This window comes from Aethalodelphis obliquidens, unplaced genomic scaffold, assembly GCF_003676395.1.
Source record: "Aethalodelphis obliquidens isolate GAN/ISIS:26980383/991018 unplaced genomic scaffold, ASM367639v1 scaffold13, whole genome shotgun sequence".
Lineage (NCBI taxonomy): Eukaryota > Metazoa > Chordata > Mammalia > Artiodactyla > Delphinidae > Aethalodelphis > Aethalodelphis obliquidens.
The window spans coordinates 21,367,145-21,381,170 of NW_020837957.1; the positions used below are offsets into that span (position 1 = coordinate 21,367,145).

At 43.9% G+C, this 14,026-nt stretch overlaps 1 protein-coding gene across 10 annotated transcripts in view; it reads right to left on the reverse strand.

The window, feature by feature from the left end:
* The window catches only part of MCOLN2 (mucolipin TRP cation channel 2), a 61,184-nt gene extending 50,268 nt beyond the window's left edge, over positions 1–10,916 (reverse strand). The window contains exons 1-3 of one of the 10 annotated variants that reach the window (XM_027114211.1): positions 10,339–10,470; positions 9,454–9,548; positions 8,756–8,905 (exon numbers count right to left, since the gene is read on the reverse strand). Coding sequence is in view for 1 of the 10 variants with exons in the window: in XM_027114209.1 (XP_026970010.1) it covers positions 10,787–10,863 (77 nt within the window). In the remaining 9 variants the exon portion in view is untranslated. Of the gene's footprint in view, positions 1–3,671; positions 3,798–8,755; positions 8,946–9,453; positions 9,549–10,136; positions 10,309–10,338; positions 10,471–10,786 lie in introns of those variants that run through there. The other 9 variants (XM_027114212.1, XM_027114214.1, XM_027114213.1 and 6 more) reach the window with 9 other exon arrangements.
* Between the last annotated feature and the right edge of the window lie 3,110 nt (positions 10,917–14,026).

The following is a 14,026-nucleotide window of genomic DNA, read 5'->3' on the forward strand; positions in this document are numbered from 1 at the left end:
CACATCAGTTTCAGTGATGGTACCTTGTTCCCATTAGCACGATCTACTCAGCAAATAAGCTAACCAACTCAGACTGCTACTGATTTTCAGCTTGTATGACCCTTACCCTACTCAAAAAGAGGGATGGAAGTTTGTTTTCTACTGCAGTGGCCTCCAAGGTGGGGTGCGTGCACACAAGTCGGGTATGCAAGACCATCCAATGGGATGTGAGAAGACAGGGCTAGGGCTTCTAATTCTATCAACCAAGCAAAAGTAAGTTAAGATTTACAAGCTTCAATGTATCAATTATACACCTAACATACCCTCATGTGGTCAGAAAGCCAGATGCCTGTATTTCGATTAGGTGCACAAGGCAATCTGGGGGAAGAGTGCAAGTTCCCGAAGTATGGTGCCCTCATTGCTTTTCAGCAGATTCCCATCACTTAGGGTTTACATAGGCCTATTTAAGTATTTGTTAGAGTATATTATCCACTTTAGCTAACCCTCACAAAATGGACATAAAGATTCTTGCAAATCATTAGACTCCTTGTAGAACTAACATAAGCCTAAATTAACATCAAGAAAATGGGAGAGCTAATACTACCCTAATACAACCTTTGTTGGCCATGAGTTAAAAAGAGATGAAAAGCAAATCTGATCCGAAAAGAAAAAAACCCAGATTTATCAAGAAAGTACTTATAGTATTGACTAAATCTACTACTGTTGAACCTTGCCCTAAGTGTATATATGGCACCTAAGATATTAGGTAATGATACTGTGAAGTCATACTGTGAAGTCATAATATGAAGTCATATTATGAAGTCACTGCATTTAGCATTTTTTTCTTAACATCCTCATCTATCTCAGCCCTTAAAATGTTCATTTTACCTGTTCTATTGTATATATGGTTTTACATACAGTATACAAATAAATACCCATTCAGAGAGAGTAGATGTTCTTTTAACTGGTGGGGATAAGTTATCAAAAATATTTGGGACTAATTCTCTAGTGTTTCAGAACTGCAGCCACACCTGAGATGTGGTTTCTCTTTTGTTATCCCAGCTGATATTATAAACTCCTTAGCTAGAGAGAAATTGGTGTCTGTTCCCCCAGCTCCAACAAATAAATGGAAAATAATCTTGATAGGCAACCCTTCTCCTATCAGGCCTGTATAGGTATCATGTACTGATGTAGTAGCACTAGAAGTAGAATGTTTTTTCTAATCCACAACTAGCACTTCCTAGTCACAGAGGATGGGGCAGGAGAAGCAGGGTGAACCAGTTCCCACATCTGTTCTTCTTCCTGCATCCTCATCACAGTGAACAGTACCACCAGGCTGCCTTCTCGGAACCGACATCTGTGTAGCTCTGCATGACCTGGTCCCACTGTCATTTCCCCCCCAAACTTAAGTGTGTACTTCATTTTAAATGGACTATAATGAACCCCTCTTCTGATTTCTGCCCCTTAGGGGCAACCACTTTTATCTGCTTTGTTGATGTTGTTATTTAACATTTCTAAATAATACCATTTCACTATTTTTTCCTCTTTAGTATATTATCAATTTATATCCTCCTATGGAAAATAGGGATGTAGCTCTTATAGCTGCCCTCCCCAGCCAACACACACATTTCACCTCCCCACTCATTGTCCCAACAAAGTTTTAATAAAAATTTGATAATAAATAAACATTCAGATAAATTAACATTCAGAACTTATGAAGTGAACATGCAAATACTCTTCAGAGTTGAGCTGTTAGTACAACTATGATTTTATTTTTATTTATATATATATTTTTTTTTAATAAATTTATTTCATTTATTTATTTTTGGCTGCATTGGTCTTTGTTGCTGTGCACGGGCCTCTCACTACGATGGCCTCCCTTGTTGCGGAGCATGGGCTCTAGGCGCACAGGCTTCAGCAGTCGTGGCACGTGGGCTCAGTAGTTGTGGCTCACGGTCTCTAGAGCACAGGCTCAGTAGTTGTGGTGCACGGGCTTAGTTGCTCTGCGGCATGTGGGATCTTCCCGGACCAGGGCTCGAACCCATGTCTCCTGCATTGGCAGGCGGATTCTTAACCACTGCGCCATCAGGGAAGCCCCCAGTACACTATGATTTTATATTCTCTCTTATAAAAATTTTTTTCTGGAGTTAATTGCCTTTTTCTCCATTTGCTTGGTTTTCCATATACCAACCAGGACTTTTTCACGAAACTCCAGCTGAATCTGCCAGCTCCTTTCAGTACAGTCAACCAAGCTGGGCATCCTGTCAACTCCCTTCTCCCAGGGACATCATTCCTGGAGCCCTCAGCCTCCTGTTCCAACTACATGGGTTGCTTTCTAATCCTTATTCAAGGCCATCAGTTTGGGAATTCCCTTCACCTCCTTCCTAAATTGGATTCTGCATTCTCCTATCAGGCCCATATAGGTATCATGTATTGATGTAGCAGCCCTAGAAGTAGAAGCATTTCCTGGATCCCATTTCCACCTCTTTCTTTACTCCCTCATTTTTGTGGAGAGTATCCTTCAATCCCTTCCTGTGAGAGGAAGTCTGGAAGGTAAATTTTGAGACCTCCCATGACAGACACTGCTAGCTGCCACCCAGTGTCTATTCATTCCTCCCTTCTTTCTGATTTTGTCTAAGGCAGGAACGTACTTTTTTTTTTTTTGCGGTGCGCGGGCCTCTCACTGTTGTGGCCTCTCCCGTTGCGGAGCACTGGCTCCGGACGCGCAGGCTCAGTGGCCATGGCTCACGGGCCTAGCCGCTCCGTGGCATGTGGGATCTTCCCGGACCGGGGCACGAACCCATGTCCCCTGCATCGGCAGGCGGACTCTCAACCACTGCGCCACCAAGGAAGCCCCAGGAACGTATTTATACCCAGGACAGAATAACTCAAAGTATTAGAGCTAGACAAGAACTCAGATCATTGTTTTCACACCTGATTGCACACCAAGTCACCGGGGGCGCCTCAAAAAAGTACTGATGCCCTGCTTCTCCCCTCAGAGATTCTGGCCTGACTGGTATGGGCACAGCCTGGGCATGGGGGTATTTAAAAAGCTCCCCAGGTGATTCTAACGTGCATCCAGTTTGAAATCCTTACCTTAGACATTACTTGTTCCTATCTCCTCATTTTACAAACGAGGCAACTAAGGTGCCCTGAGGTTGTGACTTGCCCCCAACCACAAGGATCCAATTTAGAATAAGAATTGGATCCAAGAATCCAATAAGAATCCTTGTCCAGTGTTCCTTCTGATCCCTGAATTAATATTTCTTAAAGGGCCTTGGCCTGTAAGATGGTCACGAATGAAGGAAAAAAAATGTTACATTCAAATAAACAAATGTTTCCAACATAATTTCTCTTATTTAAAACAGTGTGATACTTTGGCAGACCACAGCATCCTAGTCCGTAAATTCAGGAGACTTCTAAATGTTACTGAAAGGAAAAGGAAAAAGCAAGTAAAGCCATGATGGAATGAATCCAGCATTTAACTTCCTCGAGGTACTTTTGTTCTTCAGATTCTCCACAGCAAACACTGGGCTTCCGTTCTAAACCCGCTCAGAGGGAACCATCGCCGGCTGCAGATTCCAGCAGCCATTTCTCAGGTCTCGGCTTGGTGGCTTCGTAGCACTTGATCCAGCTACCCACCACGTCCCTGGAACAACCTCATCTCTCCACTTCTAGGATATCCCACTCACCTAGTTTGCTTCCTGCCTCACTGGGCTTCTCTGGCTCTCCTTTACTCGCTCCTCTTCCATCTGACTTCCAGATGCCAGAGTTCCTCAGGACTGTCCAGGGCACTTCTATCCTCTATCCTCCCTTCTAGAAGAGTTCATGGAGTCCTGTGGCTTTAAATACTATCCACAGGATGTGGACTTTCACATTTGCACCTCTGGCAAATCTCTCTCTTGAACAGACTCCCTTATCCGACCTCTTCTTTGAAACTCCACCCACATGACTAATAGGTTTCTCATACCAACCCTCCACCCTCTTCTCTGCACATCTGCTCAACGCCTGATCACACACTCTTATCTACATGTTTCAGCTGCAATCCCTCATTCTGTCAATGGTCCTCCACATTGGCTGCATAGTCGTCATCCGGGAATTTTTTAAAGGTTTCAGTGTCTGGCTTCCAACCCTAGACATTCTGATTTAACTGATGCCTAGGTATAAGCTGGGCATTGAGATTTTTTTTCCGTTGCGGAGCACAGGCTCCGGACGCGCAGGCTCAGCGGCCATGGCTCACCGGCCCAGCCACTCCACGGCATGTGGGATCCTCCCGGACTGGGGCACGAACCCATGTCGCCTGCATCGGCAGGCAGACTCCCAACCACTGCGCCACCAGAGAAGCCCTGAGCATTGAGATTTTGATAAGTTTTCCAGGTGATTCTAATGTGCAGCAAAGTACAGGAACTTTTGCTCCAGAGTCATGCTTTGATTTCCCCTTTTCCTCAACCCTCACACCCACTCAATCAAGTCTTCCTCCAAAACACAACATGGAGTGGTCCCCTTCTCTCTACATCTGCAGCCTTCTTGGTCCCAGCAGCAGCATCAACTCTCACCAGACAACTGCAACAGTTTCCCAATTCTCCACATAGTAGCCGGAGGGGTAATTCTAAAAGTGTTAAGACAGACATCACTTCCCTACCCCGTATGGCCTCCCCCTGCTCTTAGACTAAAATCCAATCCTCTTACCATGGCCTGAAAGTTTCCTGCCCACTCCTTCCCATGCCCTCTCTTCCCCCTCCTCACTACCCCACTACACCTCCTTCCTGGCTCTGAGCATGTGCACTTGCTGTTTCATCTACCCCACTGCTACTCCCCCAGCTCTGCATGTCTGGATCCTTCCCACCGTCACGTCTCAGCTCAAGTGGCACCTCTTTAGAGAAGGTTCCTTGATCACTCTATTAAAAGAGGCCTTTCCCACAGCCTCTCTCATCAATTTCCTTCATAACTGAGACTGCAATCTTTGCCAGTCTTCCCTACAAGGGAACTCCATGAAGGCCTGGTCTCACTTATGACTATATCCCCAGCATAAAGCAGACTACCTAACACATAATAGGTGTTCAGTGAATAATTTTTTGGAAAAAAGAAATGAGTCCGTGAAAAAGATGACGACCCTAACTATGTGAACTTTTCCTTAGCCGGTACCCACTGAGATCAAATTATAATAATAAAACAACAAATATAATAAAAACAACAAAACAATAGAAAATCTAAAATAATTGACATGAAAAATTATGTTAAAAATATACTGAAAAATCTTGCTTAGCCAAGATACATTAGAGGGTTTTAGGTAATTTAGTTGCTTGGTTTGCTGATAAAAACCCTATTTTGTTTCAATTAATATTCCTGAAGTCTTTCCAAAGAATGAATTATTCAATGAATTGTTATGAAAACTTGCAATCCACTGGGGAGAGAGAAAGTTAGAGCCCTCCTTGAAAACAAGTGCAAAAATAAAACTTAGACACATTTAAAAAATAAAATTGATAGATGCATAGGATTTAGAATTTTTAAAAATATAATTTAACATGCCTTTCTAAGCATGAGAAAATTCAGAAGCCAATGAAAATAACTGACAGATCTTAACAAAAATTAAGACTTCAAAAAGTTAAAAGACAGACTGGGAAAAAATGTCTACAATATATTTAAGCAGGCAAAAGTTTACTATCCATTACCTGTAGAGAGTTCCAAATTATTAATAAGAGAAAGTCAACTGAATATTTATCCTGTTATATATAAAGGACCCAAACAGGCCAATGAACGTTTAACAACAAATTTACTAACAGTCAGAATGGTGAAAATCTACCTATCTTAAATTTTATTTATCAATAACGCAAAAAAAAAAAAAAAACACCTCTATTGAAGGGAAATGTAAATTTTTGAAGGGCACTTGGCAGTAGAAGAGAATGAGATCAGAAGAGTATCTGTGATCTAGGAATCAAACGTCTATAGATTTATCTTACAAGTGTTTAAATAACCAGTCAAAAGGATGGTTACAAAAATGTTCATTGCAAACCTATTTGTAACTCTGTGTTGACTCAAACATGTCTATGATATATTGTTAAATTTTTTCAAAGTTACAAAATAAACACCTTGAGATCTCATTTTTCCAAAAATGTGGACATTGATTTCTATATGTAGATATTTTAAAAGTCTAGAAGTACATAATCCAGAAAAAAAATTTTTGGTAATCTCTGTGAAGTAGTATCATAGGTAATCTTAATTTTCTTCTTCAAGTTTTCCATATTTTCTTGATTTTGGATGATTAACATGAATTCTTGAGTTATCATTATGAGTTAAAATAAGCTATTTCACAGAGTCTAATAATACATATCAGGTAATCAAATATTTCCTTGTCCTTAGTTTGTGTGTGGTGGATGGCAAGTGGAGAGTCAGGGGAAGTAAATTCAGAGACTAAAATTCGGTGTTTCTACAGCAATGATCATGTAGGGTGAACGTCCCAGGGCAATCTGGCGGATGGAAGATTTTAGCCCAATCCCAAACTCCCACATGGGTTTTTTCTTTGTTTTTTCTTTTCACTCCAGTTCCTACAATGAACTGATTTTCTCATGGTTTGCTAATCTCATGAGAGAGAGAAAAATGTTCAGATAGCTCAGGCTCTGGGTAGTTGGGCCCCAGTTAAAGGAAGTTAAAGAGAAGAAAAAAAAAGGTCAAAGAAAGAAACCTTAGTTACCTTCTCAGCACAGCTCTCAGAACATAAATGACATGGTCATTCTAACTCTGAGAAACACCCAGAAAAAAGACTGTAGGGGCTTTTCATTTTCCTGTAGAGCCACCCTTAAAAGATGAGCATGCTACAACTTTCAGGAATTTCCCTAAAGACAACTGTGCCACCAAGTTCCTATAAAATCATCTCTCATCAGCACTTTGCTGCCTCAGGCCAGCAGGAAAGCAGAACTAGGACTTGACCTCTTAAAAGTGCTCGTTCTGAGCAAGCCATACCTCCTATGAAAACATATCCTGAAGCATCAGCTCCCTGAATCAGAGAGGAAAGTAAAGCAAAACTCCATTTCTAAGCAATACAGGATTCCAAATGCAGTTAAATCTAGAGAAGATGACTGGAATTACGGCATGCCTTACATTTTGCTTTCTCTAACACTTTCAGTAAGTGCTCAATTTCAATAAGTGCTCAATTTTTCAATAATACTGATGACTCTCCCTAAGGAAAAGTAAAATTAAAAGAAGGTATAGGGCTTCCCTGGTGGCGCAGTGATTGAGAGTCTGCCTGCCGATGCAGGGGACGCGGGTTCGTGCCCCGGTCCGGGAAGATCCCACGTGCCGCAGAGCAGCTGGGCCCGAGAGCCATGGCCGCTGAGCCTGCGCGTCCGGAGCCTGCGCTCCGCAACGGGAGAGGCCACAACAGTGAGAGGCCCGCGTACCGCAAAAAAAAAAAAAAAAAAAGAAGGTAGTATAAAGCCTATGGACCAAGGGCCAAATGTAGCCAGTAGACTGCTTTTGTAAACAAGGTTTATTGGAACATAAAAAAAGTTATAAAATGATAACTAGAGTTATAATTAATCATTTTTCCTCAAACCATTGGATGAGTTTAACTTATCTTTGGACAAGCCCACCTCATTGCCAGTTGGGGAACCCCTAGATGCACACTATCTCTAGCAATTCCCTCTAGTTGCTATAGGTGACAGGATTTTTTTAAAGCTCACCCCTTAAATTGTGGGTCTTCTGGAATTGTACCAAGGACAATTTTCCAGAATCTTTAGCCTCACTAGTCACCAATTCTTGCCTGACAGGATTTTTTAAGCTGAAACCACTAGATGTATTCAAGGGGAGATAACAAAATACAACCTTCAAAGGAGAAAAAAGGAAGCGGTCCCCCCAACTGAGGGGAAAGAAATAGCTATGGGCAACATACCCCGAAAGCTCTCTCCTCACACCAGGGAAGAGAAAATGGGGTCCAAGCTCAAAACAGAGTAGAAAGCTCAGCTAGGGTTAGGCAGAGGAAAGTGGGAAGGAAAAACCCCAGAAGATTGCCAAAGCAAACAAATATGTAAACAGACCAAAACATGGCTTTACGCATTTGATACTGAAAAGAATATTGCAGTTTGATAAAGAAAATGAGGTCCGGAAATAAGATTACTTTTCTCTATGAAGCCCAGAACACATGATGTAAGAGCTCACTGAAGGGTGATCTCATTCCTGGGAACTGACGGGTGGGGCTTGGACTCCAGGCCTCAGCTAGAGAGAACAGCTCAGCCTCAGAGAAGACTCCACATTTAATTTTCATAGCCAAAAAGGCTTTCTTTGGCCACAATTTTGGCCACTTTAAAAACTGTAGCCACAGGAAGACACCTGTTTTTTCATTAAGTTTCAAAAATTGTCTTAGTCTGGGTTTCACTTCACTGAGACCTAGCCAAAGTGATTAGCTGCCATATACAATCATCCCGGACTTTCAGTTCTGTATTCTCTGCCATTCTGTATAAAATTTGTCTCCCTACTCTTCCTACTTGCTTCATTAAGACATGTTATATGCACTATTTTATTGTTAAAAACAACACATTTTATATGCTCCTCCTTGGGAGAAAAGAACATGGCCCCCTCAAACACTTCATCAGGATTTACCCGTTTTTATGTGCAGGAGACTACATACAATTGGCACTATTACGATGGCCTCTGCATGGAAATGGTCAGGAGACGTGTGGGAAATGTGCCTGTTTTTAAAGGATCCAAGCCACAGAACCTGCTTTACAGAAGGTTTGCTAAAGAAGAAGGGAGAGTTCACAGTAATGGGAGTTTAACTCACCTTAAAGTATTTAGAGGAAGATGAGCTAAAATCTTGAGGATGTTGACTCAACAGGAAGAAGCTACCAGATTCCCCCAAACTTGTGCTGTGTGGTTAGTGCATCACAGAGATGGTGAGCGGGTCCTGAAGTGTGAAGTCCACATCCCACGTCTGGGAGAACCATATAGTTGATTCTCTCAACATTACGTATCAGAATTTGCATCCTAACATCCATAGGCAACCTCTCCTACCTCTTTCTTATGGACTTATTCCATTCTCAGTGTGTGACGAAACAAAATCCTGTCTCCCACTGGTACTGTACAACCGGACATATGTATATTTAAAATTAGAATCCGTTCAAAACCTACTTATGTGCACACCCAAGTGTGTTTCCTCTACTCTAAGAATGGTAGCTTCTGAAGATACTCACTGGACATGATAAAACCATTTAAGTCCTGAGGAAATGTGCTAAGAAAAAACCTAAATTCAAGTTAAAAAAAAAAGAAAGTTTATACACACCATACCTACCATAAGCACAAGCCTGTTTATCAGTCCAGGCAAAAGATAGTAAATAAACCCAGGGTCAATTTGCTCCCTACCTTTTAGGACAGTGATTTTAGGGCTACGGTAGATGGAAGCAGTGTATAACTTCTACCCCTCTGCTCTATTAAAAATAAACACTTAGCATTAAGAGAGATGCTTTATAAATTACACGATACCCAGTCATTTTGATGTGACATTCACAGGTATCCAGTTGTCCAAAAAAGCTGCACCAAAGTTTTGTCTTCTAATTCAAAATTGGTCTGTCAAAAGTCTAAAAAACATATACCACAAAAAACATATAAGTATTCGTTAAATACTTATCTGGACAGTGATCAGAGATCAAATAAATCCTCCTCTTGAATTCTGGCTTTCCTTGCTAGCGTTAAGTTCATTTGTATTTAATATCGAGAGAGCTATGCAGGAAAGTCTCCACGCTATTTTAAGAAAGTTTAACCACCCACCACTGTATTTGTTTTGCGAGCTTTAAGAGGGGAGCGAAGGCCTGTTTGTACGCACTACCCGTCCCCAGCTCAGCTGCACGGCTGGGTGGTTGGAGCTTTGACCAAGAAGTTGGGGCCCACGGGCAGCGCCACCGGGCTGAACTGTACGCCTTTTCATAAAGGCAGAGGAATTGGGGTTAAACACGCTATCACCCTCCCACCTGAGGAAAAGGCCTCTTTGTTCCGGAAGGCAAAGCCCAGCCTGATTTAACTAACTGCAAGCAGTTACTATAAGCAAGGCAGCAAGAAAGCTCTAGTCTAGAACAGGAAAGCCATCCACTTGATGAGGGTTTCTCCAGAGTCCAATACCCAGAAAGACACAGCTCAGGCGCCTCATCTGACAGTTAACCTGAAATCACCTGGTCTTTCCTCTGCTTCCTGGCCTGGGGGAAAGGACGGGGCTGCCGGGCCAGGCCTGCGCCTTCAAAAGTTTCCACGGCTCTCGGGATTCGGAGCAGGAGAAACCGTTCACTGCACGCGTTTCAGCCTTGCCGGGAACGCCTCCCCTGAAGTCGGATCCCTCCTACGCGGGCCCCCCTCCTCTTAGCGCCTCTCTCTTACCCTTCCTACCAGCCGCCCGGGGCGCGCAGACCCCGGCCCTCTGGCAGGCGCGGCGAGTCGCGGGGGCGGCTGGCCCCCCTCGGGCGGCGGCGGCGGCGGGCTGCCGGGCGGGTCGTTGCGCGCCGGCGAGGAAGGGGCTCGTGGCCGGGCGTTCCCGCCCCGCCCCGAGTCCCCACCTCCCCGCAGTCGCCTCCCGCCCGGGCTGAGGAGCCTGAGGAGAACGTCTCAACTTAGTGCCCTGGGGCACTTTTTCCTCGAGTCAGCGAGCTGGCCTCTGTGAGCCCCGGGAGGCAGGTGGAAGGCGGCGGGCGGTGGGAGATAGAGCAGAGGTGCGCGCGTCAGGAGACCCGTGGAGGAAAGCAGCCCGGGAAGGGGGTGGCGGTGGGCGCCAGAGGAACGGCCGTGGGATGGAGGGGGGCCCCACGGCGATCGCCCCTGGGGTACTGACCTGCACTGAGGCCCCCGGGACGGACCTGAGGCTCTGCTCCACACCTGCAGGTCCAGCGCCTCCACGCCACGAGCCATGGTGCTGCCCGGAGCGACGGGGGAAGGAGGCCTCCTGGGTGGCGGCCGGGCTGTAGGGCCGGGTAGAAGCGCCTTCAAAAGGGGCCCACGCGGTGGAACACTGGGCTGCCGGTGCGCCCTCCACACCGCCCCCGGGCGGCCGGGCTGTGCACTGCCTGCCCTGCAGGGCTCCTGACTCTACATTCTTTCCTTGATTTCGGCATTCTTTTCTTGTATCCTACATCCATTCCTTTGCCCATTTTAAAAGTCATTTGTATTTTGATGCGTTCAAGACACAGGCCATATTCACTGAATGCCAAGCCTAGGGCTGAGTACTGTGGGCACCGAGATAAGAAAGACCAGATCCTTTCCCTCCAGGACTTCACGTTAAATGAAAAGTTCATTCATTTTGACGTGTTTTTATTCTGAAGTGCACGATCACAAAACTCTGTGACAAGGGTCATGCTTCGGAGATGTTAAAACTGCTACGGGCGCACAAGGGAAAGAGAAACGAATCGCTGTCAGCCCGCGCGGGGAAGCTGGCCTCCTGCGCGGGGAGTGAGTGTCCACGTGGCCGGGGCGGGCACAGAGGGACGGCGCAGACCTGCAAGACCCGAGCCTTGGGACTCGGTAAGCCCACGTGCTGGTCTGCAGCCACTGCTGCTCTTCCCTCCCGGAACTTCAAAGGAAGACGCCTGTCGGAAACGGGACATGAATCTTAGAGATGAGGGTCGCGGTCACTTACCCAAATGCCACTTTCAGCTGTGGGTGATGTTGACTTGGAAGGTCCGACGAGCCAATAGCCTCTTTTCCAGGGAGGCCTATTCCTATTGGTGGCAGCAGCAGCAGCAAAGTCCGCGAGTTCCAGGCTGTTTCAATCAGCAAATGTTTAAAAGGTCTCTGGGTTTAACAAGGCAAAGAATATTCTGCCAGGTAATTATTTTAATATGCATCTCCAGGTAGGAGCAGTTGGAAATACGTAAGGTATATAAAAGCATACATAACTGACACCCCTGTCCACTGAAAGACAAACACACGACTCAAAAGTTGTGAGTTAAGTTTTATTCAAGGACCTTACTGAGGACTATTAGCCCTGCAAACAGTCCATCAGATAGCTCCGAGTAGCTGATGAGAGGAGGTAAGGGAGGAGCCAGGATATGCCTGAATTTTTTTGCTGTGGGAAAAAACAAAACAAAACAAAAACATGTCCTGGAACATCCAAAGATTACTGCTAATCACAAAGAACAGACATCTCAAGTTAATGATTTTAGTGCTTTTCTATGTATGAAAAGAATCTGGGGTCACTGAAATTTTCCCTTAGATAGGCATCTTAACTATCTAGATGTATACAAAGCCCAGAATGCTCCCTAGTTTTCTCCATCCTGAATTCCCCTCAGGGGGCACTGCCCATGGGCGACTGTAGTGGCTAATGGCTTGATCCTTGTAAAACTGAAATGGCAGGCAACATTTTTTTCTTTTCTTTTTTTAAGATTTTTTTTTTAATTAATTTATTTATTTTGGCTGTGCTGGGTCTTCGTTGCCACATGCAGGATCTTTTTAGTTGCGGCATGTGGACTTCTTAGTTGCATGCATGCGGGATCTAGTTCCCTGACCAACAATCAAACCCTGGCCCCCTGCATTGGAAGCGCGGAGCCTTACCCACTGGACCACCTGGGAAGTCCCAACATATTTTTTCTTTATGCCCCCTTTTGAAAGTCACTTCCAGTAGGCTATTAGGCAAATGCCTTATTTTAGAGTCCGTTTCATCAGAGATGCCCGCTGGGTACAGACAGGCTTGGAAGTTCCCGTTTGTGTAGTCACAGTCCCTGCAGGTGGGTGCCACGGTGGCATGACTCCTTTTTAGAAGAAAAGGAGAGGAAATGTTACAGCACTGTTCTTGTGGGAAGGATGTGGACTCTGGTGTAAAGAGGCAAACTGTGACTTCATTGGAGAGTGTTGGAGGAAGTATAAGAAATATTATATTTATACATATAGCATATATAGATACTATATATATTATATATACTATATATACTATATATATAGTATATATAGTATATATAGTATCTATATATACAATTTTTATGCTTTAAGCCTTTTTAATTCAAAGAAAAGCCACTATAAAGGGACAACCCTTAACTTCAAAATACTAGGACTCCACTAGGGACCACAGTCCCTTTAGAAGGGGATTGTAAACTGGGATAACATCTTTTTGTATCAGCAAACTTCTTGTTATAAGTGTTTTTTAAAGGCAGGGCAATTCTACTGAATAACTTACCAGTGGGTAGTTAAAAGGAAAATCCATTGTCAACGTTGCATTTATTAAGAACATCTACCATGTACAAGGGCCCTGTGCTTCAAAGGGGCCAGAAGAAACCCTGAGCCCCACTAGGTACCAAGGTTGATTTATACGTTATCTCACTGAATGCTCAGCATTCTGTGTACTGTCATCTCCCTATCAAAATGAGGACATGGGTTCAGAGAGGTTTAAGTTACTTCCCTGAGGTCACCCATAGAATATGTAGTAGGTCCTAGATTTGTATTCAATCTTTCAGTCTCCTAAACCTTTATTCTCACCACACCACTACACTGCTAAGACATGACTAACCACTGCTACACTTCAGTAGTTCTCCTAATTTGGACCAGTTTCTGTAAACAGTTTCACATCTGTAATAACCTACAACTAGTTTCGCAAAGTAGAGAAGAGATACATGTACATAAATAACTGTAATTGGTGATGCATATATTATTGATAGACATAAAAGTATCATTTAAAAAATAAACCGTAGGTAAGTTCTTATAAAACACTATAGAGGGAGAAATAGTTGTAAAAGGCAGCTCCAAGTACCTCAGATTTGAATGTGCACATGAAATGCCAGGGGATGGTATTGAAACGGACTCTGATTCAGTGGGTCTGGAATGGGACTTGAGGTCTTGCATTTCTAACTAGAAGATGTTGCCGGTACTGCTGGTCCACTCACCACTCTTTAAATAGCAAGGCTCTAGGAAAGATTTCACCTGCATGTTTGAGGGAACTGGGGATGGGGAAGAGGGGAGGAGTATGAAACTTAAGGATAGTTGAAGTCAGATCTTTGAAATTTGTGAATATCACACATGCTAAGATATGAATTATAGTTTCTAGGCACCAAATCTAACAATTCTAAATTAGTAAATTAATTCACAA